Genomic DNA, 22042 nt, shown 5'->3' with positions numbered 1-22042 from the left:
ATTAATTTAGAGAAAGTTGATAGACCTTTTAGTTTAAAAGTCACCAGAAATAGCTTTAGATGAAAATGATAGTGAGGAAAAGGTAAAAACTTCATATGCAAATAACAATGTTGATGTTGAATGGATGATATTTATTTATTTATTTATTTTTTATATTATGAACTTAATTATTCAACATTACATTTGGCTTTTTTTCAGTTGTTATTCTTATTGTATATTATTCTGATTTTTAGTGGCTTAATTTTATTAGATGTTCATATTTTGATATATCAATATAATTTATTTGTAACATGTGATTTTTTTTTTTGGGTATTTATAGACATATTTTTTATGGTGTACTTTTTGATATAAAATATGAAAATCTCCTCTAATTAGTCACCCATATTATTAAACATTCCGTTTTATTTGCTATTTTTATTCAAAATTTTCAACTAAACTACATATAATATCCAAATCTATTACATATCATAATTTTACTAAACTAACTATGCCTATATATAAGCATTGACTGTGCCAAGTACAATCTTAATGTCCAATTGCATTTTTTACTAAAATAAAAAAAACTGAATAATATTTAAATACCAATCCACCATGAAAGAGTAGGATAAGTTGGCCCTCCTAATCAAGCCACATGATTAATCCAAGAAGATCCTGACCGTTCAATCCACGTCATCAACCAGGACTTTCATACACCGCTTTCCAAATTCTAATTCTCCCATTCTATCCATACCAAGCTTGCAAACCCTAACAATGGAGAACCCTTCAATCTCGTAATAGTCATCAATTTTCAGGGGTTTAGGGTTTGATTCTTGCTCTGAAGGAGAACGGAACTGAAGGAGAACGGAAGTGGATTGGCAGATGGATGCAGGATTAGTGGATGATATAATAAGGAGATTGTTGGAGGTCCGTGGTAGGCCTGGCAAGCAGGTTCAGCTTTCGGAGACTGAGATTTGCCAGCTCTGCCACGTTTCCAAGGAGATTTTCTTGGAGCAGCCCATTTTCCTTGAGCTTGAAGCGCCCATCAAGATTTGTGGTAATTTTTCTCTGCTGATGTTTTCTATGTTTGTTCAGTTCTGGAGATTGATGTTTCGATTGTTTATGTTGAGAAATTTAGCTAGTTTTTTTTTTGTTCTTTGCCTGTTTGGTTATTTGTTTCAGTTTTGATGAAGTTGGGTTTTTGATCATGAAAACATTTTAATTTGGTTTATAAAATGGATTGTTACTCTAGGTTTGGTCTATGCTGGAAATTGATGTCTTGATGATGCAGCTTCTTCCCTTTATTGGGTGTTCTGTATTACTTTAGATAAATTTGGCTTCTTGATGATGTGAAAAGTTGAACTTGTCCCTTTTTCTATGCTGCAAATGCATGCTTTGGATGTGGTGGTGGTTCAATTGAGAATATGCATGATTGCAGTTTCTCTCTTTTGAGTTCTTCCTGTAGGTTTAGGGAAATTTGGCGTCTTGATCATGTAAACCACCTTGTATTTGTGGTATGCTGGCGATTGATACTTTGGATGGAGTGATTCTATGTTAAAAATGCAACACACTTGCTATTTCTGTTGCCATGTGCTGCAGAACTATGGGCATACATCACTGAATTTAAGTATGGTTTTATTTTTCACCATCTTTCTGTTAACAAATGAGTCAGTGTCTTATAACTTGAAGTTCAGTTCTATTCTTGTAGATTGTCATTAGTGTGCGATGCACACTAAACTATAACTGGATGAAGACCTATCTTGCATCCACTATAAATCCCATGTTTTATTCAGTATTATGACTTAAGATGAAAGAATATAACAGGCTTGCCTGATAATAATGAGAAAAAAAATAAGGTGCTTTGGTACACTGCTAAAAAAAAAAAAACTAACTTTATTTGGAGAGTATCACTGATGGAAGTAGAGAAAGGGTTTTAGCCAGATTTCTGTATATTTTTCATTTTAAGATGAATTAAGATTAGTAGTATTTGTGGTCATTCCTCAAAAATGTTAGTTTATCTTTGATTGTTTTCCTGCGTGAGTTTAAGATGAATAGGTTAGTTGATGACTATTCTTTCCGCCCTTGTTATTAGAGTATCAATTATTGGGTCCCATTAATGAGATCTTCATCATTTTCTGCGATTTATGAGATGATTCATTACATGCCTTATTGATGTTGCTTGCTAAGATCTTTCTAAGTTTTGCATGCCCACTATAAATTTTTGTATTTCTTGTTTGAGCATTTTCTTATAACCTTCATTTAATGCGCATCCAATAATTGTAAAGGAGCAGCAACTCAGCTTATTTGCACTAGTTTAGGATCAAATATTAGAAGACAACTCAGGATGTGACTTGTTGTATAACTTGCTTACACTATACACTAGATGGTGCTATATAAATATAAGAAACATAAAGACTTGTTATGTCTCGACAGTTTGAGAGACACTTTGTTAGTTAACCTAACTTATAGAACAAAAACCTAATTGGCACGCATCTAGAATTGGTCAAATATATATATATATATATATATATTTGCTTCTCACATCCATGACATTAAGAATGCTTTCAAACGCTTTCTCATAAATGAGATGATATTATATCCAATATGCTTTTGTTCTTGCTTGATGAATTGGACTTGGAAGAAATTTGACAGCTTCATAAGGTTACCATGAAGAAATAAAGAATAGTTGGTTTTTTAAAAAAAACACACTGATCAACTGTCTCAATATACACATTCTTGAGCAGTAAGAAAAGAAATCTTTTGCTAGGCTTAAAGGCAAATTCAGAAAAAATCTTATTTCCTACTACATCAAGCAATATGCTAAAGACACAAAAGTAAACATAGTTGGAAGTAGATCTCTGATCACAAGTCTCCAGTGGTAGGCATTAATATAAATATGCAAGACAAAACCAGCACTTTTCTTGCACAATGACCCAAAACAAGAAGAGGGTTTGTTAGAGAAAGGAAGAAAAACTTCTGCAAAACTGCTGAAATTACTCCTCAAAGACTAGAAGAGCTTCATCATACTCCTTTCTCAAACTTTTCTTACATATATCTAGCATAGAGTTACAAAAAAATACAGCTGGAAACATGGAGAATAGATAGAGATATTTTAATAATCTAGGAACAAGACAAATCACTAGATTAGATAGGAGACAACTTCAAGACATGTGAGAGTTTCAAGAAAAATGAGTGTTCCAAGAACTTTCACTAACTCACAAATTACTTTCACAAATTCCTCTCCTAATTTGTGAGTTGGAGTTGCTTCTTATGCTTCTCAAGTTTTTCTGCTGTAATAGCTTTGGTAAGCATGTCTGCTGGCTGCTCATGTGTGCTTAGAAATTCCATCTGAATTTCTCCTTTCTGAACTAAATCTCTGATGAAATGAACTCTCAATTCTATGTGCTTGGATCTGGCATGAAAAACTGGATTCTTTGACATTGCTATTGCTGACATATTATCACAATAAATCACCGTAGGACCATCTTGTTTTTGCCCAAGATCTTCAAGAATTCTTCTCAACCATACAGCTTAACATGCAGCCTCGATGAGTCGCTGAATATTCAGCTTCAGCTGAAGAAAGAGAAACAGTTTGCTGTTTTTTTGAATTCCAAGCAATTATATTTGATCCAATGTAGAAAATATAAGCTGAAGTACTCTTCCTATCATCTGTAGATCCACCCCAATCACTATCTGAAAATCCAATTAAAGATCTTTTGGATTCCTTCATGTATTTGATTCCAAGTTTCCTTGTTCCATTCAAGTATCTTAGAATTCTTTTTGCTGCACCAAAATGTAAAGTGCTTGGAGAACTTGAAAACCTGGAAACCATGTTAACTGATTGCATGATATCAGGTCTGGTGTGAGTGAGGTATAACAGAGAACCAACCAAGCTTCTAAACATTGCATCATCAACCTTCTTAGCTCCATCTATCTTCAGCTTCTCATTTACAGCCAGAGGTGTAGCAATAGGTTTGGAATTTTGCATATGAAATTTCTGCAGAAGATCAACCAAATATTTTTCTTGAGATATAAAGATTTCTCCCTTCTGTTGCTTCACCTGAATCCCTAGGAAATATTTCATCATTCCTAGATCTGTCATCTCAAATTCTGTCATCATGGAGCTTTTAAAATCTGCAATTAACTTCAAATTAGTTCCCATGTAGATAAGATCATCAACATAAATGCACACTATGATGAAATTTTGTCCATCCTTCTTTATATATAAAGAAGGTTCATTAGGGCTTCTTTGAAATCCATTTTCTTGAAAGTAATGATTAATGCGGCTGTTCCACGCTCTTGGAGCTTGCTTCAAACCATACAATGCCTTTTTTAGCCGATACACCTTTTCTTCTTTTCCTTTGATTTCAAAGCCTTGAGGTTGCTCAACATACACTTCTTCTTCAAGCTTTCCATTCAAAAATGTTGATTTTACGTCTAGTTGATAGACTTGTAATTCAAGTTGTGCTACAATGGCTAGGACAATTCTGATGGTTTCCATTCTTACCACTGGAGCAAATGTCTCATTAAAATCAATCCTGGGCTGTTGTGAATATACACATACATATACATACATATACACATACATCTATACACATACACATACACATACACATACATATATATACACATACACATACACATATAGATATATACACATATACATATACACATACACATATACATATACACATACATATACATATATATACATATACACATACACATATACATATATACACATATACTGTCATTTACAGATATACATATCATATACGTATGGTTCTTCTCTATCATGACTATCTCTTCCCATCCATAAATCTTTCACCCATACTTTTCATACACTTTGTAGCACTACTTCTACATATATCTAGATATCATACATGTAAAAAAATAATGCAAACTCATATAGTATGTACATCTATACACATATATGGCTATATACAAAGTCTCCATATACCTGTCCATGTTGTTTTTTTTATCATGTAGTAGATCTTCTATAGATACAGGTATATGCAGATGCTATCGAGGATACTGACATTTATAGATGTTTCTCGACTTTCGAACTTTTAGAAGAAGAACTGAAAATTTTGTGATTGATCCAAATCTGTCCTAAAGCTTTTAGAACTTTCGGCAGGAGCAAAATCAGAAATATTTCTTGCATTTTGAGAGCTTTCCTTCCACTCTAAGACTGCCATTTCATCAAATATAACATCCCGTGCAACAACTAACTTCTTATTCACAGGATTAATCAACCTATAACCTTTTGATTCATCACTGTAACCAACAAATAAGAACTTCTCTCCTTTCTCATCAAATTTATCCTTTGATGGAGATTTATTAAGAGAATATGCTGGACAGCCAAACACTTTAAGGTTATCAACCTGTGGCTTTCTTCCAGTCCATGCCTCATATGGAGTCTTGCTTCTTACCGCCTTTGTGGGAGAGCGATTCAAAATATAAGCTGTAGTATGGACTGCTTCTGCCCAAAGAATGTTTGGAAGACTTTTTCCTTTCAACATACTGCGTGCCATTTCAACGATGGTGCGGTTTTTCCTCTCAGCAACACCGTTTTGTTGAGGACTCCTACTCACAGTTAGCTGCCTTTTAATCCCTTCTTTTCTGCAGAATTCCATAAACGGGTGATATATGAATTCTCCACCACGATCAGTTCTTAAAGACTTGATTTGGAAGCCACTTTCCTTTTCAACAAGAGCCTTGTACTCTAAGAAGATACTGAATGCATCTGATTTCTGATTCAAAAAATAAATCCAGATCATTCTGGTAAAATCGTCAACAAATAAAAGGAAATACCTTTTTCTTCCAAGAGAAGGGGTCCTAGTAGGACCAAAGATATCCGCATGAACAAGCTCTAAAGGGGCTTTGGCTCTCCATGCTGATTTTGGAAAAGGGAGATGATGCATCTTCCCATATATGCATCCTTCACAAATTTTATCACACTTTTGAATTATTGGTAGGCCAATCACCGTCTTCTTTTGTTGTAGCAAATGCAGCCCTTTTTGATTCAAGTGGCCATATCTCAAATGCCACAAATTAGATTCATCCTTTTCAGCTTGCAATGCCATGTCTCTAGAGTATGATAAGGAAAGAGGAAAGACTTTATTGGTAGTCATCTCCACCTTGGCCATAAGAAAGTTGCTTTTAGTATCAAAAATTCTGCATTCCTTGCCTTCAAAATTGACTTGATATCCTTTATGGGTCAGCTGGCCAACACTTAGCAAATTGTGAGCAAGATTAGGCACATATAAAACATCATGAATGTACCTTTGCTGGCATGTTTTGGTGTTAATAGCAACAACACCCTTTCCTCGAATCTTTTCAGCCTTACCATCTCCTAAAATCACTTGATTGTTGATGCTCTCATCAAGCTCCACAAATATCTCCTTATTCCCTGTCATATGGTTGCTACAACCACTATCAACAAACCATACTTTATCTTCTTTTGTTGAAACATTCAAACAAGTAAGGAACACTTGCTCTTCTTCATGTTCTTTTGTAAAATTGGCTTCTTGTCTCTCTCCTTTTTGGTGCCAGCAATCTCTCTGGGAGTGGTTTTGAATTTTGCATTGTTTGCATTTATGATAACAATCTGCTGATGCATGATTTGTTTTTTTGCAAATGATACAATAAGTACCAGAATTATGTTGCCGTTGTGATTGGAAGCCTCTTCCACGGCTGTGTTCTCTCCCACGACCTCTTCCATGGCTGTTTTGACCTCTGTCCTGGCCATTATTGTTTCTTTTCAGTTGGTTTTCACCTCTAGAGACATTCACCTTGGACTGAAAAGCATGTTCCAGGGGCTGGGAAGATGATTTCTTTATTCTAGCTTCATGTGATTCCAAAGAACCACATAAATCAAACATAGTCAAAGTGGAAAGATCCTTTGACTCTTCTATGGCTGCAGCTGCATGATCAAATTTGGAAGGCAAGCTTCTAAGCATTTTTTGAACTATCTTCTTTTCTTCCAAAGCATCTCTATATGCCCGAATTTGATTCACAATTTCAGCAACTTTAGAGGTGAAATCTGTTACAGATTCGGTCTCTTTCATGTGAATATTTTCAAAATCTCTCCATAAGGATTGTAATTTAATAGAGACAACTTTGTTGTTGCCTTGAAACTCCTTTTGAAGCCTCTCCCATGCAGTCTTTGCGTTGGAAATTCCAAATAGTCTCGGATAAATTGATTTGTTTACCCCTTGATGCAAATAGCTCAAGGCAAGAGCATTCTTCTTCTTATTTTCTTTGTCTTGAGATTGTCTTTGAGAGGAAGATTCTGAATTTGTGCTTGCTGCTGTGGATTCTTCAAATCCTTCTTCAATAATCTCCCATAGATCACGAGATATGAAAAAGAAGCGCATTTGATCAGCCCAATACCCATAGTTCTCTCCCTCAAAGATAGGTACTTGACTTTGAGAGTAAGAAAACATGGTACTAGACATAGAAAACATGGAACCTGGCTCTGATACCAGATTTTGTTAGAGAAAGGAAGAAAAACTTCTGCAAAAAACTGCTGAAATTACTCCTCAAAGACTAGAAGAGCTTCATCATACTCCTTTCTCAAACTTTTCTTACATATATCTAGCATAGAGTTACAAAAAAATACAGTTGGAAACATGGAGAATAGATAGAGATATTTTAATAATCTAGGAATAAGACAAAGCATTAGATTAGATAGGAGACAACTTCAAGACATGTGAGAGTTCCAAGAAAAATGAGAGTTCCAAGAACTTTCACTAACTCACAAATTACTTTCACAGGGTTCACATATCTTGATATATTTTTTTGTTTGTTTGTTTGTTTGTTTTTTGTTTTTTGGTTTTCTCCATCAAGGTGCAGTGTCCTTGATTTTGGATAACTTAACTTACTAAGTGACCATAGACTGCAATATCTAACCTTGTTATAGTCAAATATGTAATATGTAGGACCAAGGTAGTCAAATCGAGATTTGAATCGTGAATCGAAATTCTAAATTTGTGAATCGAGTATCGTGAATCAAATCGTATCGTAAGATTCGTTCAACATTTCAAAGTCATATATATAAATAACATGATTATATAAAAAATAAAAAAATAAAAATTCTAAGTCATGAATTAAATATAAACTAGTTTGGAAGACATTTTCTTAGTTTGAGATCCTGTTTTGAGCTTAGAAGACATTTTCAAGTATTAAGCAAACCTATATATATTTAAAAAAAAAACATTAATTATTTCAAAAATAGTTCAGATTTAAAAATTAATAGAATAATCACAAAAAGATTAAATTATGTTAAAGATTAGTTTTTGAATTAAAAAGATTTCTTTCCATAACAAGAGTTTTAAGATAACAAATTAATTTGATAATAAAATTAAAAAAAAGCATTATCTTTTAATTAATCTTTGAATTTGTTTTTGGATAACAAATTTAAAGATTAATTAAATAATCACTAATTTAAAAAACTTTTATAATAATTAAAATAGTTGATCGCATACATTATAATAAAGAATTTAAAAGAAAAAGAGAAGAATGTCAAGAAAGATGAAGATATGGTATAAAATGCCTTTGTTGAGGATGTTGGAATAAAACAACCAAATTTCTCCTTCCTCCTATGTTTCTTACTCTTTTTATTCTTCCTTTTCCTTTGATTTTCTTTTTTTTTTAATTCAAAACTTGTATTAACTAGGAATCGTTGATCTTCTCGATTCATATCGATTCGACCGATTCGAGACAGATTCAAACGATTCATTCACGATTCTAGATAAATTTCGATTCTTTTATAAGATTCGAACCGTTACGGATGAAAAACGATATGAATCGTAAGATTCGTATCGAGAACCGTACGATTCTAACTACACTGTGTAAGACTACCAACAAAAATATGAGATGGCTGAAACACAATAGTAATGCTGCCATTGTGCATGGGCTTGACATGTAGAGAAGTAGAGCATCAGTGACCATCCTTGAAGCCAAACTTTTCAGTAACCTTCTTGGAATAAGGATTTTAACAAACAAGCATCCACATTTTGCTTTCTCCACTTCCAAACCAAGGAAGTCAATGAGTTCTCCTAAATCCTCTTATTCAAATTGAAAGCAAAGATGATAGGAGCTACAGATTGAAATTGAGAGAAAGGAGAATTCTATTTGCAAATAGAGTGCAAGAATCTTAAACACTCAGGTCAGTCCATTTGGAGAGGACAAGGCTCCAATATAATAAAACAATTAACTTCCATATGAAAACAAACATCAGAAACAAGTATTTAAACAGAAAGATAATAATTAACTCCTATAATTAGAGAAACAAACTAACTAAATAGTGCTAAGAAGTGGAGAAGTGGCGAAGTGGAGCATGTGGCTGTTTTAGTGGGAAAGTGTCTTTGAATATGCTTCAGAAATGAACAACCAGAAATTGAAATAAGTTGACTTGGTCAATTGCCATGTGCTTCCCTCGTGAATCTATTGATTTCCTTCTAAAATATGTGTGTAATGGAGGAGTCATATCAGTGCATCGCCCCTGAAAAGTCGCCTTGTCCTCAAGGCGAAAAGAAGGAAATTGTTCAGTCATGAGATCATAACTTTCCCAACTTGCTTCTTCAAGGGAATGATCAGCCCATTGAACAAGTAATTCCAGAGAATGAACACCAGCTCGTCAAACCCATATATGAGACAATCTTTTCTGGAGATAAGGTGAGCTCATAATCAAAGTTGATTGGAAGTGGTGCTGGAGGAGTTGCAGCTTGCTGTCCATGAGCCGGTCGAAGCAAAGAGACATGGAAAATTGAATGGATCTTGGAAGATTCGGGAAGCTCCAATTCATAGGCCACAGGACCAACACGCCGAGCGATCTTGTATGGTCCGAAGAAACGAGGGGATAATTTTTCATACTTGCGACGTGCTTAAGAACGTTGGCGATAGGGCTGTAAACGTAGAAAAACAGTCCCTAACTTGAAAAGTAAGATCCCTCCAATGGGTGTCAGTTTGTTGCTTCATACGAGTTTGACCATTCAAGAGAGTCTCATTGAGGATTTTGAGCATGCTGTCACGTGCTAGAAGTTGTTCCTCAAGCTCATCAATACGTGTTTCACCAAGAACATAGGGAGTAATGGTAGGAGGGTCCCTTCCATAAACCAACTTGAATGGAGTTGTACCAATTGAAGTGTGGAACCCTGTATTAAAAGAGAGTTCTGCCCACGGTAAATATTGACTCCAAGAACGTGGTTGCTCCTGAGCAAAACACCATAAATAAGTTTCCAAGTATCTATTAACAACCTCTGTTTGCCCATCAGATTGTGGATGATATGATGTGCTCATTCTTAGCTTAGTATAGCCGAGCCTGAAAACTTCCTGCCAAAAGGCACTAAGAAAAATCACATCCCTATCAGAAAGAATTGACCTTGGGATGCCGTGAAGGCGAACGATTTCTCTGCAGATAATATTAGCAATTGACTTGGTCGTATAAGGGTGACAAAGTGCGGAAAAATGAGAATATTTGCTTAGGCTGTCCACAACCACTAAAATAGTATCATAGCCTCCAGATTTGGGAAGTCCTGCAATAAAATCCAATGAAAATCCTCCCATATTCGCTCCGGTATAGGCAATGGTTGTAGAAGACCGGCAGGTCCTAAAGCTTGGTATTTGGCTTGTTGACAAACCAAGCAATTTTGGACAAAGGTTTTGACATCTTGCTTCATTTGTGGCTAGAAAAAATTGGAGGAAAGACGCTTCAAGGCCTTTAAATATCCTCCATGACCTGCAATAAGTGTGTCATGAGATTCTGAAACAAGCTTTTGGCGAAGAGAAGGGTGCTCTGGAATAACTAACCTTTCCTTAAAGTAGAGCTTGTGATCCACCATCTGAAAATCTGGTTTAGTAGAAGGATTTTGTCTGATAGACTTCATAATTTCACAAGTAAATGGATCTGATTGAAGAGCTTCATTCCAATTGGAAAAATCTAATGGAATGGGAAGAGTAAGAGCCAAAAATTCAGCGTGTTGCGGACGTCTTGATAGCACGTCAGCTCCTAAATTGTCTTTCTTGCCTTATACACAATTGTAACATCGAAAGGCAATATTTCATAAGAAGTTGCTGCTGCTCATTGGTGGTAATTCGCTGGCTGAGAATATATTTGAGGCTATAATGATCTGTTCAAACCAAGAAATGGCGAGCTAAGAGATCATGTTTCCACTTCTGTAAGGCTAAAACAAGAGCAAGCAATTCTCGATCATAAGTAGATTTAAATCGGTTGGAAAAAGACAATCCTTTGCTAAAATAAGCAATTGGATACTCAGCTTGCTAAAGGATAGCTCCTATTCCTTTAGAGGAAGCATCACACTTCACCATGAATGGTTGAGTGAAATCTGGTAGTTGGAGGACTGGTACATTGGTTAAGGCATGCTTGAACTTTTGGAAAGCCTTCCCTGCTGTAGGAGACCAATGAAAAGCATTCTTCTTCGTGAGATCAATGAGTGGTCGGGCTATCATGCCATAAATCTTCACAAACTTGCGGTAGTAGCCTGTCAATCCCAGAAAACCTCGTAGCTCCTTCACATTAGTTGGAGAAGCTTAAGGGTAAGCAACAGATGATTTAGATGTTGCTCGAAAGATGAACAGTATATAAGGTTGTTGTCAAAGAATACGAGGATAAATTTATGCAAGTATGGCCGGAATAAGTCATTCATTGCTGATTGGAAGGTGGATGTGGCATTGGTGAGGCCAATGGGCATCACAGTGAATTCATAATGACCTGAGTGGGTGCATAATGCAGTTTTGTGGATGTATGCAGGATTTATGTGTATTTGGTGATAACCCGAACGTAAATCAATTTTGGAAAAGATAGATGCATCGTGTAATTCGTCAAGCAACTCATCAATGTTTGGGATTGGATATTTATCTGGGATGGTGATTTGGTTTAGGCTTTTATAATCAATGCACATATGCCAAGTGTTGTCTTTCCTTTTAACAAGGAGAACAGGACTTGCAAAAGGGCTGGTGCTTGGCTTAATGAAACCTGATTTAAGCAATTCTGACACTTGCTTCTCAATTTTAGATTTTTGGCAGTAAGGGCAACGATAAGGGCTGATGTTTGGTGGCTTTGCATTGGGAAGTAGAGGAATGGAATGAGTGTGTTGGCGAAAGGTGGGAGGGTGTCTGGTTCTTCAAAAATTCTTGCAAAATTCTGAAGCAATTTTTTAATTTAAACAAGAAAAGGATTACCTGAAAATTCAGCCTCTTTGGAAAAATACTGAAAGGTCACCTCCGCCTCTGACTTCTGTGGCACGCCTTGGAGCTTATATCGCCTCCCATCAATATTGAAATTTGGAACATCTCGCTATAGTTGGCTTGTACTATTTTTAAGGAAGTCAGCCATTTAATCCCAAGCACCACATCTGCTACCACAATTGAAAAAGGGATAATAATCTTGAGTGATGGTAAGCCCTTGCAATTGAACGGTAAGGTTCTGGCAAACACTGTTTCAGCAAATTATCTCTCCATTACCGATTTATACACCGAATGAGGGAACACGCTGAGCATGTAGTCTCCCTTCCTCGCAATTGTCAGAGATAAAATTATGAGTTGATCCACTATCAATCAAAATCAACACTGCGCATCCTCTGAGAGTCCCTGAAGCTTCATAGTGGAGCCGGAATTCTTACCTTGAATGGCATGGAAGGAGATTTCAGCTAGATCAGCAGCAACTGGTTCCATGTCGTTATTGTCAACCGGTGCATCTTCTGCAGGTTCATCACCATTAGCAAGTTCTAGGAGGGTGAGTGACACTGTCTTGTATCGATGTCCTGGTGCAAACTTCTCATTACAACTAAAGCATAGGCCCTTTCGAGATGCGATTCTGCTTCTCAATATCCCATGCACGAGTTAGAAGCTGGCGAGTAGATGGTGGTGTTGACGTCGTGGCCTGTGATGCAAGTTGATTTCCAATCTGATTGGAAAACACTTCAAGTGAGAAATTGGGAGCTGGGTTGAACTTTGATGAATTAGGCCATTGGGATGCTTTATGCCAATTGAAGTGCGCTTTGTGCTTGAATTCTAGGGCAAGGCTCATGGCTTTATGCACGGATCTGGGTTTGTGAATCCGTACATGAGCCTTGAGTTCCTCTTTTAGCCCGTTCAGAAACACACCTAAAAGGCAATGTTCAGGCCAATTTTTCACACGGGCAGATCTTTTGGCAAACTCTTGACGGTACTCTTGCACTGTGCGTAACTGACGGATGCTGCAAAGATGCTCATCTGGGTTCTGGAACTCAGCAGGGCCATAGTTTTCTTGAAGGGCTTTAACAAGTTCCTCCCAGTACAATAATGTGCGTTCGCTATTGATCCATGCAAAAGAGATCAAGTGCATCACCTTCTAAATACATAGCAGCAATTTCAACCTTCATGTCATTAGGGGTTTGATAATACCAAAAATATTTTTCAGCCTTTAAGATTCAACCACGTGGATCTCCACCTTCGAATCGTGGGAATTCCATCTTGGTATGTGGTCGACGAGATGGAGCTTTTAACCACCAAGGTAAGTCCACATCATCTTCCACTTTTTCTTGAGATGAATTGCAAGTATCTCGAGGAACCTTGTTGTGTTTTGGGCCTTTCCTTTGGCAGGAGCGTGTTTGGCATCAATTGAAGTGCTACTAATTTGGGCCTTCATGGTGGCATCCATGGCTTCCAAATGAGATGTTAGAAATGATAATTGCTGCAGAATTGCCTCATTGGAAGGGTTGGTTGGCTGGGTAGGGATAACTGGTGATGGTTGTGATGGTGCATCAATGGAAGAAGATGAGTGAGTGGAAGCCTTTTAGGATCTTTGGCTCGGATACCAAAATGATAGGAGCTACATATTGAAATTGAGAGAAAGGAGAATTCTATTTGCAAATAGAGTGCAATAATCTTAAACACTCAGGTCAGTCCATTTGGAGAGGACAAGGCTCCAATATAATAAAGCAATTAACTTCCATATGAAAACAACATCAGAAACTAATATTTAAACAGTAAGATAATAACTAACTCCTATAATTAGAGAAACAAACTAACTAAATAGTGTTAGGAAGTGGAAAAATGGGGAAGTGGAGCATGTGGCTGTTTTAGTGGGAAAGTGTCTTTGAATTTTGAATATGCTTCAGAAACAAACACCCAGAAATTGAAATAAGTTGACTTGGTCAATTGCCATGTGCTTCCCTCGTGACTCTATTGATTTCCTTCTAAAATATGTGCGTAATGGAAGAGTCATATCAAAAGATCACCTTGAAGCTTAGAGAACTCTTCTATTATCCACACTTGAGAAAGTAATAATATGGAAATTTCCCTACTTTTTAATGAATACACTATGATTTGAGGAAAAGGAAATATAGCCATAGAAATGTAAATATTGAGCAATTTTTCATCCCTCATCTTGGGTATCACTTTCAATCCATGTGGGACCTTCTTGAATTTCCAAACATGATTATGATGAGTGCTTGATCCAAAACAGGAGGCTACACCATCAAATGTTTTTGTTGATTTCATTTCCTAAGAAAGGATTTTTCAGACCTACTTGTGAACGTTTTCAACAAAAATAAGCCCTCAAGGATATAGTGACCTGAAATTAGTTCATTTTAGCTATAGGGCCAAAATTTTTGTCATGGTCTTCCACATAATTTAGAAAACCCTCTTGAGACAAGCCTTGTGTTTTGGAGTTCTATGCTTCATCCATCATCTGTTTCAAGTTTAAACTCACTTAAAAGTGGCTGATCTACAACCCTTGGCTTTTGCATGAGATCCTAAGTGTCAATTTTAGGAACTGCTTTTACCTATATGTGTGTAGGCATGTTCCAAGATTTGACACTGTTTGCTTTTGTAAGGCAGGTAGGCCCACAATCATCAATAGAAATAGAAAAGGATGGAAATGCCAACCAATTTCCTTCTCTAGAAGTTGTATTAATAATTGTTCTTGGATATGATGTAGTCTTTTTTCCTTGTTTATTTAATGCTCCCCCTTCCAAGTAGGTCCTCTATGAGCAAGGAAGAATGTCACATTCTCGGGCTATGGATTGAGTCACCGGGCGATGAACTGGAAAATTCACTTCGAATGCTGGCGTCTTCCCTTTATTGCGATTTCTTCCTCGTGACGAACCTATGATGAATGTGGAACTTGTTGGATGGAGCTCCTAACCTTAGACTCGTTAAGATGGAGAGAGTCTTAATCCTCCAGAGATATAATCAAATTCAGCTTGTCTTTATTCTCCCAAATCATCTTCTTAAATAGTTATGAAACTAGAATTAAGGACTGAAATTAAGGACTCTTGATTTCAATTGAAATACTTGCTAAAACAAACTCTATTTAAAAGGCATAAAATTATTGCTTGTCTTCATTCCTATCTTTGGCGATATTGCTTGAAAAATCAGATTCTTCAAAGTAGGAATGAAATTATTTGCCTACCTTCCTATCTTGGAAGCTTATGATCTCCTTATCCCATGGTCCACGTCTCTCATAAGTTTACCCACAAAAAGGCATCTGTAATAAAGAAGCTGAAAAATTAGAAGATGAACTAGAAGGCACAAAAGCAATTTACATTGCTGCTGTACCAATCATTCGACTTGGAATAGAATAATCTCTCTTTTTGAAATGAAAACCACCTTGTGGAGAAAAAAGTGGTATCATCAAATGTTACATATTCTGGATCCATGAACTTATATTTCTTTTCTCTGTCATTATGCTTTATGAAGAAGCTCTTTTTGTCTGATGGCTTGGACATGAACATAGCATGGAGATTCAAACATGTTGGGATGCTTGACTGTAGACTTTCCTATAAACATTAATTCATAGTGAAGCTTCCTGACTTTTATACTGAGAAGCGCATGATTGATCACAGAAGCCACACATTTCTTATATTACGCTTATAAGGCCTTGAGTAAATTTGTTTTTTAGCAGAAAGGCAACTCTTGTAAGTCTCCTCAAGCTGTAGATACTGTCACATGCAACATCATTCCATTGTGGCATCTCCAAACATGTGAGCCCTCCTACAATGCCATGCTTGTGACAAAATGCAAAAACGAATTAGTGACCTTTAGCAAATAATTTCTAATCTTTATTGGTTTCCTACTTTTTATTCTTTTTCTTAAGAACACCTTCAACGATCATCTTGAACTCTAGAAATTTAGCAGTTAACTTTTCCTTTAGAAGAGTACCCAAGTAGACCATGAAAGGACAAATGAAAAGTAGCATATAAAGATAGTCAGGATAGTGTTCAGGAAAGACCCATCAAAACCAAGAATAGGCCCTATGGAGCTTTGCTTCTTGAGTGAGAATAAACTAAAGGAAATTTGCATATCTTGTCATTTTGATAATTTTCACATACTCCATTGTGAATTAAAATAGTCAGGTTGGGAAGCTTATGAAAGGATTATTCAAGGCCATAGCTTTCAACTTGCTAATATTCACAAACCCAAGCTGGGCATGCAAAATAGAAACACCACTTTTTGTACAAATCATATCGAATTAAAAGCCAAAAAGATAAATTAGTAATTGAACCTCTTATAACTGTGGACAACATCTGCTTCCAAATGTTTGAGTTTGCAAAGAAGCATCACCTCATATGGACCAAAGAGGATATATTAAACTCGCTTCTATCACCTTTAGTCACCAAAAGTAGTTCTTCATCCTAGGAAATGGTAAACACTTTTGAGAAGGATGGGATCATTGTCCTTGCCTTGCATTGTTATAGCGCCTTCATTTTCTACTTGATGGATGGTGTTTTCCGTTGTAATGGTGGTTTTATTTCCTCCATAATCATGAAAGGAATAGAACTTTGAATCATCACCAGTAAGATGATGGTTGCTTTAGAATTAATGATCCCCTCTTTTTTAAAAATTGTTTGACTGTATAGACTTAACCAAATTAGCTTTCGCCAGGAAGCACCTGTTGAAATCTTCTTCTCAGGCATTGCTTTTTTCTGTTGTTTTTCTTTCTTTGAGCTTAACAGTATAGTTCTTTATGTGATCCAATGTGCCACATGTATAACACTTGATCTTTTTCTAAAGCCATCTCCATTAGAAAGAACACCTTTTTCTATCAGTATCCTAATTCTTCTTATTCTCCTCTTTGCTTTCCTTTTTCTAGATAAAACAACCTCTATTTCATGGGCCAAAGTTTCTTGCAGACCAAGAAATTTTCGAATTTTGCCAAAGATTGCTGATTAAGGTTGCATAAGGGCTGCATTCCTTTTGAAGTTTGGGAATGGCATAACAATTAAATTGGTCCTCAAATAAATTCATTTTGATCCAATAGTGCAATCTTGGAACAGACATTCTTTATGTTCAAGAAATATTGAAAAATGGAGAAATTGCCTTGACTGGCATTATCTAATCTGTTATCCATAAATGGGATGTGAACCATATTTGTCTTGTTAAATAACAGATTGAGAGTCAGCTAACTCTCCAAAACTGACTTGCAACGAGTAATGTGTTGGTAAAAATGCACTTTTGTCACTAAACTGTACCACTTTTTCATTTTGGTCCTTTTGATTCAAAGCTGGTAAATTTGGTTCTTGAATTAAGAAGAAGAGTGCAAGAATAAACCCTAAAATATGAAAAAGTGACTAGTTTTGGTCCTTATTCAAAAACATTTTGTAATCCTTGAACCAAGAGGAACATTTTTTGCCTTCGAGGACTAAATTGAATGTTTGGGTATTCTTCGAGGACCACAAGCTTGCTTATACCTAATTTGTTTAAGAGATAATGAAACGTTTTCAGCACCCAGACTCAGCCTTAGCATTGTATGTGCATTATCTTTGCATAATTTCATTAGTAGCAATACTTGCATTTGGATCCAAAGTCATGTAATCATGAAAAAGGGCTAGATATCTTTCACACCTGATAGTCAGATTAATCAACGCCATTTCAAGTCTGCCAACTCGACTATTCAGATGCATACTAAGAATCAAGAACTGAGTAGAAGAACATTATGCAACTAGCTAATAACCAACATGGGCAACACAACTTGTTTATAATATGCATTAAATGGTTTTATTTAGCATTAAGATATAAAGACATACAAAATCTGAAAACTTGGAAAGACAATTAATTTCACTTTGGGAAGCAGAAATGATAATATGCATGCATCTGAAAGGATTGTAAATTACTTCTACTACGTAAGAGCTCTTTGGAAGCACAAAATTAATATATTTATATATATATTCTTTTATCCTGCTTTGAGTGTCTTTCAATTGTCACCTCAGCATAAAACTTCTGGAAAACATACTGTCTATCTAATGCATTGTTTGAGTAGTTTGTATACTCAAAATTTTTTCAACTTGTTGTTGAGAACTTTGAGAGGTAGATGAATATTATTTTTCCTTTCTTCAGTACTAGCGTTATCTCATCAATTTAATATGTTTTGCAGATCTAAGATTATTCTTTTCACTCCAGGTGATATTCATGGCCAGTATTCAGATCTCTTGAGGCTTTTTGAGTATGGTGGATTTCCTCCTGAAGCCAATTATCTGTTTCTAGGAGATTATGTAGATCGTGGGAAGCAAAGTCTTGAAACCATTTGTCTTCTTTTAGCCTATAAAATTAAGCATCCAGAGAACTTTTTTTTGCTGAGAGGGAATCATGAATCCGCATCTATTAATCGTATTTATGGATTTTATGATGAGTGTAAGCGTAGATTTAGTGTGAAATTATGGAAGGTATTCACCGAGTGTTTTAACTGCCTACCTGTGGCTGCTCTTATTGATGAGAAGATTCTCTGTATGCATGGGGGTCTTTCTCCAGACCTTAGTAGCTTGGATCAAATACGAAAAATAGCACGCCCAATTGATGTTCCTGAGACTGGTTTGCTTTGTGACCTTCTTTGGTCTGATCCAATTAAAGATGTTCAAGGCTGGGGAATGAATGATAGGGGTGTCTCATATACCTTTGGGCCTGATAAAGTGTCTGAGTTTCTTCAGAAACAGGATCTGGACCTCATCTGCCGTGCTCACCAGGTACTAATGAGTGAAATGATTTGTAAGTACCATGTAAAGTCTGTTTCTTATTTGAAGTCCTATTTGTATCTTTAGGTAGTTGAAGATGGATATGAATTCTTTGCTGACCGACAACTTGTTACAATTTTTTCTGCACCTAATTATTGTGGCGAATTCGATAATGCTGGAGCCATGATGAGTGTAGATGAAACCTTGATGTGCTCTTTTCAAATTTTAAAACCGACGGAGAAGAAACCGAAGTTTGGATTTGGAAGTACAACCACCGCTAAAGCTGGAACTTCACCACTTGGAGTCAAGGTATTTGTGCCTTATATGCAATAATGGATCTAGGTAGCAATATGCAGAATGAATTAGCAAGGTCATTTGTGCTGATTATAGAAGTTAAATTTCATTCCACATTCCATTTGCATGTGCTTACATGTTTACCGTTTGATCTTTATAGCTTAAAATTTAAACTCATAATCAAGAAAATTACCATATATATTACTGAAGAGCTCACTTGTTAGTATTAACACAGAAAATTCTTGCTCTTTGAAAATATGGCTTTGAATGGGAAGGTGCAGCAAACAGATCATTCAGACATGGATAAGTTGATAGGAATTTTTTGAAATGGTCCTTGTATTTTGTCTGATGATTAGTTATTAGAACAAATTGAACTTTTGATGATATGGGCCCTTGCAATTAGAAGGATTACCAACATGTGCAATACCTGATGCTTTATATTAGGCACATCCAAACAAAATTGACTTTCGAAAGCTAAAGGAATGCTTGATATGTATATCAACCCATTGTTCAATGTGGGCAATATTCACATGAAAGCTGATTAATATGAAAGATTATTTCATAGATAAAGGCTTATAAATGGATCTCTAGGCAAACCATGACCGAGTATTTTTTTCATGGCTGTATTACTGCATCATTTTCTGAATAAGAATTATTAACTGCTTTCTTTCTTCTGAATTCTTACCACAATTTTCTTTCCAGCAGTCCTTTCTTGGTGCAAAATCATAAGAGGTTATTATGACATGGATTTTCGGCATTGTGCACATTTGGATTAACTCGGCGCTTTCCCGGAGACAACATAATTCACATCAAGTTGTGAAGCCAAGATCTTCGACGTGAAGAAAGAAATTTTCTTCAGAAAATCTTGAACTAAATGAACCATGCTTTGTTGAATGCTCTGAAATTGCTTGAGCCTCAGAAAAAAAGAGCAGATACAATTAGACATTTTTTTTTGGTTGAAAATGTGAATATCGCAACTATTGATCAGTGTTACGTGTTTTCTTCTAGTTTTTGTTTAGGCAGTTCTGAAATATTGAAAACCTCATTCTGGCAGGATTTCATGGCATGCTCAAGAGTGTTTCATTATGTCCTCTTGCTTTTCAGTGAATTGGATGAATTTTCAATTCCTAGGTATTCTTATTAAGTACTTTCAAAAATATTGAGTCTCATTATTCTTTTGATGTTTTTGCATGAAGTTAAGCTATTTTGCTATGACTAATGAATTTTTTTTTTATTTATAATGTGCTAATAAAGAAATAGATTAAACTATTTAATTTTGGAAATCTTTTTTTTCCTTATAAATGCTGCCATTTTGTCAAAATTCTGTCTAATTATACTTTAATATTGATAAACAACGCATTTTAATCTGATATTTCTATTTGATTTATAGATCAGTAGCCATAAAAGATTTTAGGGGTGGGAGAAAACATGAAAATCACTTTAGTTGAGGGCCACCAAATGGTTCAATGGGCCACCCCCTTAACGCCCACTAGCAGGCATGGTAGTCACAGTTCAATAGGCTCACCCAACACTGATAGTAAAAGCCTCACCAATGTTTTTGGGCCATGTTCCTCAAGAGAATCATAGGTTGTCTAACAGACTAAAGTGAAAGCGTCTTCTTGGCGCCCTGCACTGTGTTTGGCGTCCTCCGGAGTTTGATTGCATGCGGGTTGTTAGTGCTATAATATGGATGTGTTTCTAGAAGAATTAATAGTGGTGGCCCTCAACTAAAGTAAAAGCCTCACCCTAAACTTGTTTTAGCCTAAATCAAATAACGAGACATGTGTTAAGGATCCTCGCACTCAAGAGATGTCCTTAAATTGAAGCTGATAGTAATGTGAAGGTTCCTTTGGAGGTTCTTGCTGAAGAAGGCGGTGTTTTGAAGGATAGTCTCACTGAAAAATGAGATGTTTCCAAGGATCATGAGAAAGAAGTGAAATCTTGGGCAACTCTTTTTTCGAATTAAAGATAGTTTAAGTGAGATACACAGTATATATATTTCCCCTTCTGTTTCTAATGGGAGAAGAGTCGTTCATTTTCACTCATTAGAAGTGAAAATGGAAGAGGCTAGCTAGGTGGCAAAATTCTCAAATTGGTTGTGTGTTTGGCTTGCAACCAAGATTGGAGAAAGTCCATCGTTTGCAATGAATAGTTAGGGAAAATACGGATTAATACAAACATCATGTATTAATTTAACTATTTTCTAGTTTCAATTCAATGAGGGGTCTGATTGTGAGCAAGTGCTTAGAGGTGGTCTTTATACTTTTGACAATCATCCCTCTTATTTTGAAGAAATGGGGCCCTAAAATGTGTTTGGATGTTTAAAAAATTTGCTCAATTCTAGTTTGGATTCGATTCCCAGGTCTACAATGAGAGTTTTGGACAAATGAGATGTTGAGTATACTGGGGAGTATTTATAGGAGGCCTTTATACTGTGATAAATGCGCTCTTTCTAGGATGAAGTTGCGCTTTGCTAGGATACTAGTTAATATGGAGATTGGAGATTTCCTAATTTTATAGCATTGCAAGATGAGAATGGGAATGTTTTCCAATTGTAGGTAGTTTATGAGTAGAGACCTAAAGTTTGTTCTATTTGCAAGAAGCTTGGGCATTCACAGCAAGATTCTCGGGTTGGGAGAAATTAGATGCAAGTTTAGAAGGAAAAGGGAGAAGAAGAGGCAAGATAAGATTGAAATAAATGTTGAAAAACAAGTTTTGTATTGAAGATTAGAGAAGAAGATATAGTGAGAAACAACCTTCGAATGAAAAAGACAAGGAATTGCAGGACAGGATAATGCATATATAGGTGATGTCTA

The 22042-nt window shown here is 35.9% G+C and overlaps 1 protein-coding gene across 2 annotated transcripts; it reads left to right on the top strand.

Moving 5' to 3' along the window:
* The first annotated feature begins 699 nt into the window (after positions 1 to 699).
* LOC120276974 (serine/threonine-protein phosphatase PP1-like) lies at positions 700 to 20299 on the top strand. Of its 2 annotated transcripts, none has more exons than XM_039283716.1 (4): positions 700 to 1033; positions 18385 to 18944; positions 19020 to 19241; positions 19929 to 20299. In XM_039283716.1, the coding sequence occupies exons 1-4, from the start codon at positions 859 to 861 to the stop codon at positions 19953 to 19955; spliced, it is 984 nt and encodes a 327-aa protein (XP_039139650.1). In that variant the 5' UTR covers positions 700 to 858; the 3' UTR covers positions 19956 to 20299. The 2 variants fall into 2 exon arrangements, with proteins under 2 accessions (XP_039139650.1, XP_039139658.1); XM_039283724.1 differs by having other exon boundaries at positions 701 to 1033; positions 19932 to 20299.
* The last annotated feature ends 1743 nt before the right edge of the window (positions 20300 to 22042 follow it).

Source organism: Dioscorea cayenensis, chromosome 2, assembly GCF_009730915.1.
Source record: "Dioscorea cayenensis subsp. rotundata cultivar TDr96_F1 chromosome 2, TDr96_F1_v2_PseudoChromosome.rev07_lg8_w22 25.fasta, whole genome shotgun sequence".
NCBI lineage: Eukaryota > Viridiplantae > Streptophyta > Magnoliopsida > Dioscoreales > Dioscoreaceae > Dioscorea > Dioscorea cayenensis.
The sequence above is the reverse complement of the archived record's forward strand: the minus strand, read 5'-3'. Positions and strand labels throughout refer to the sequence as shown.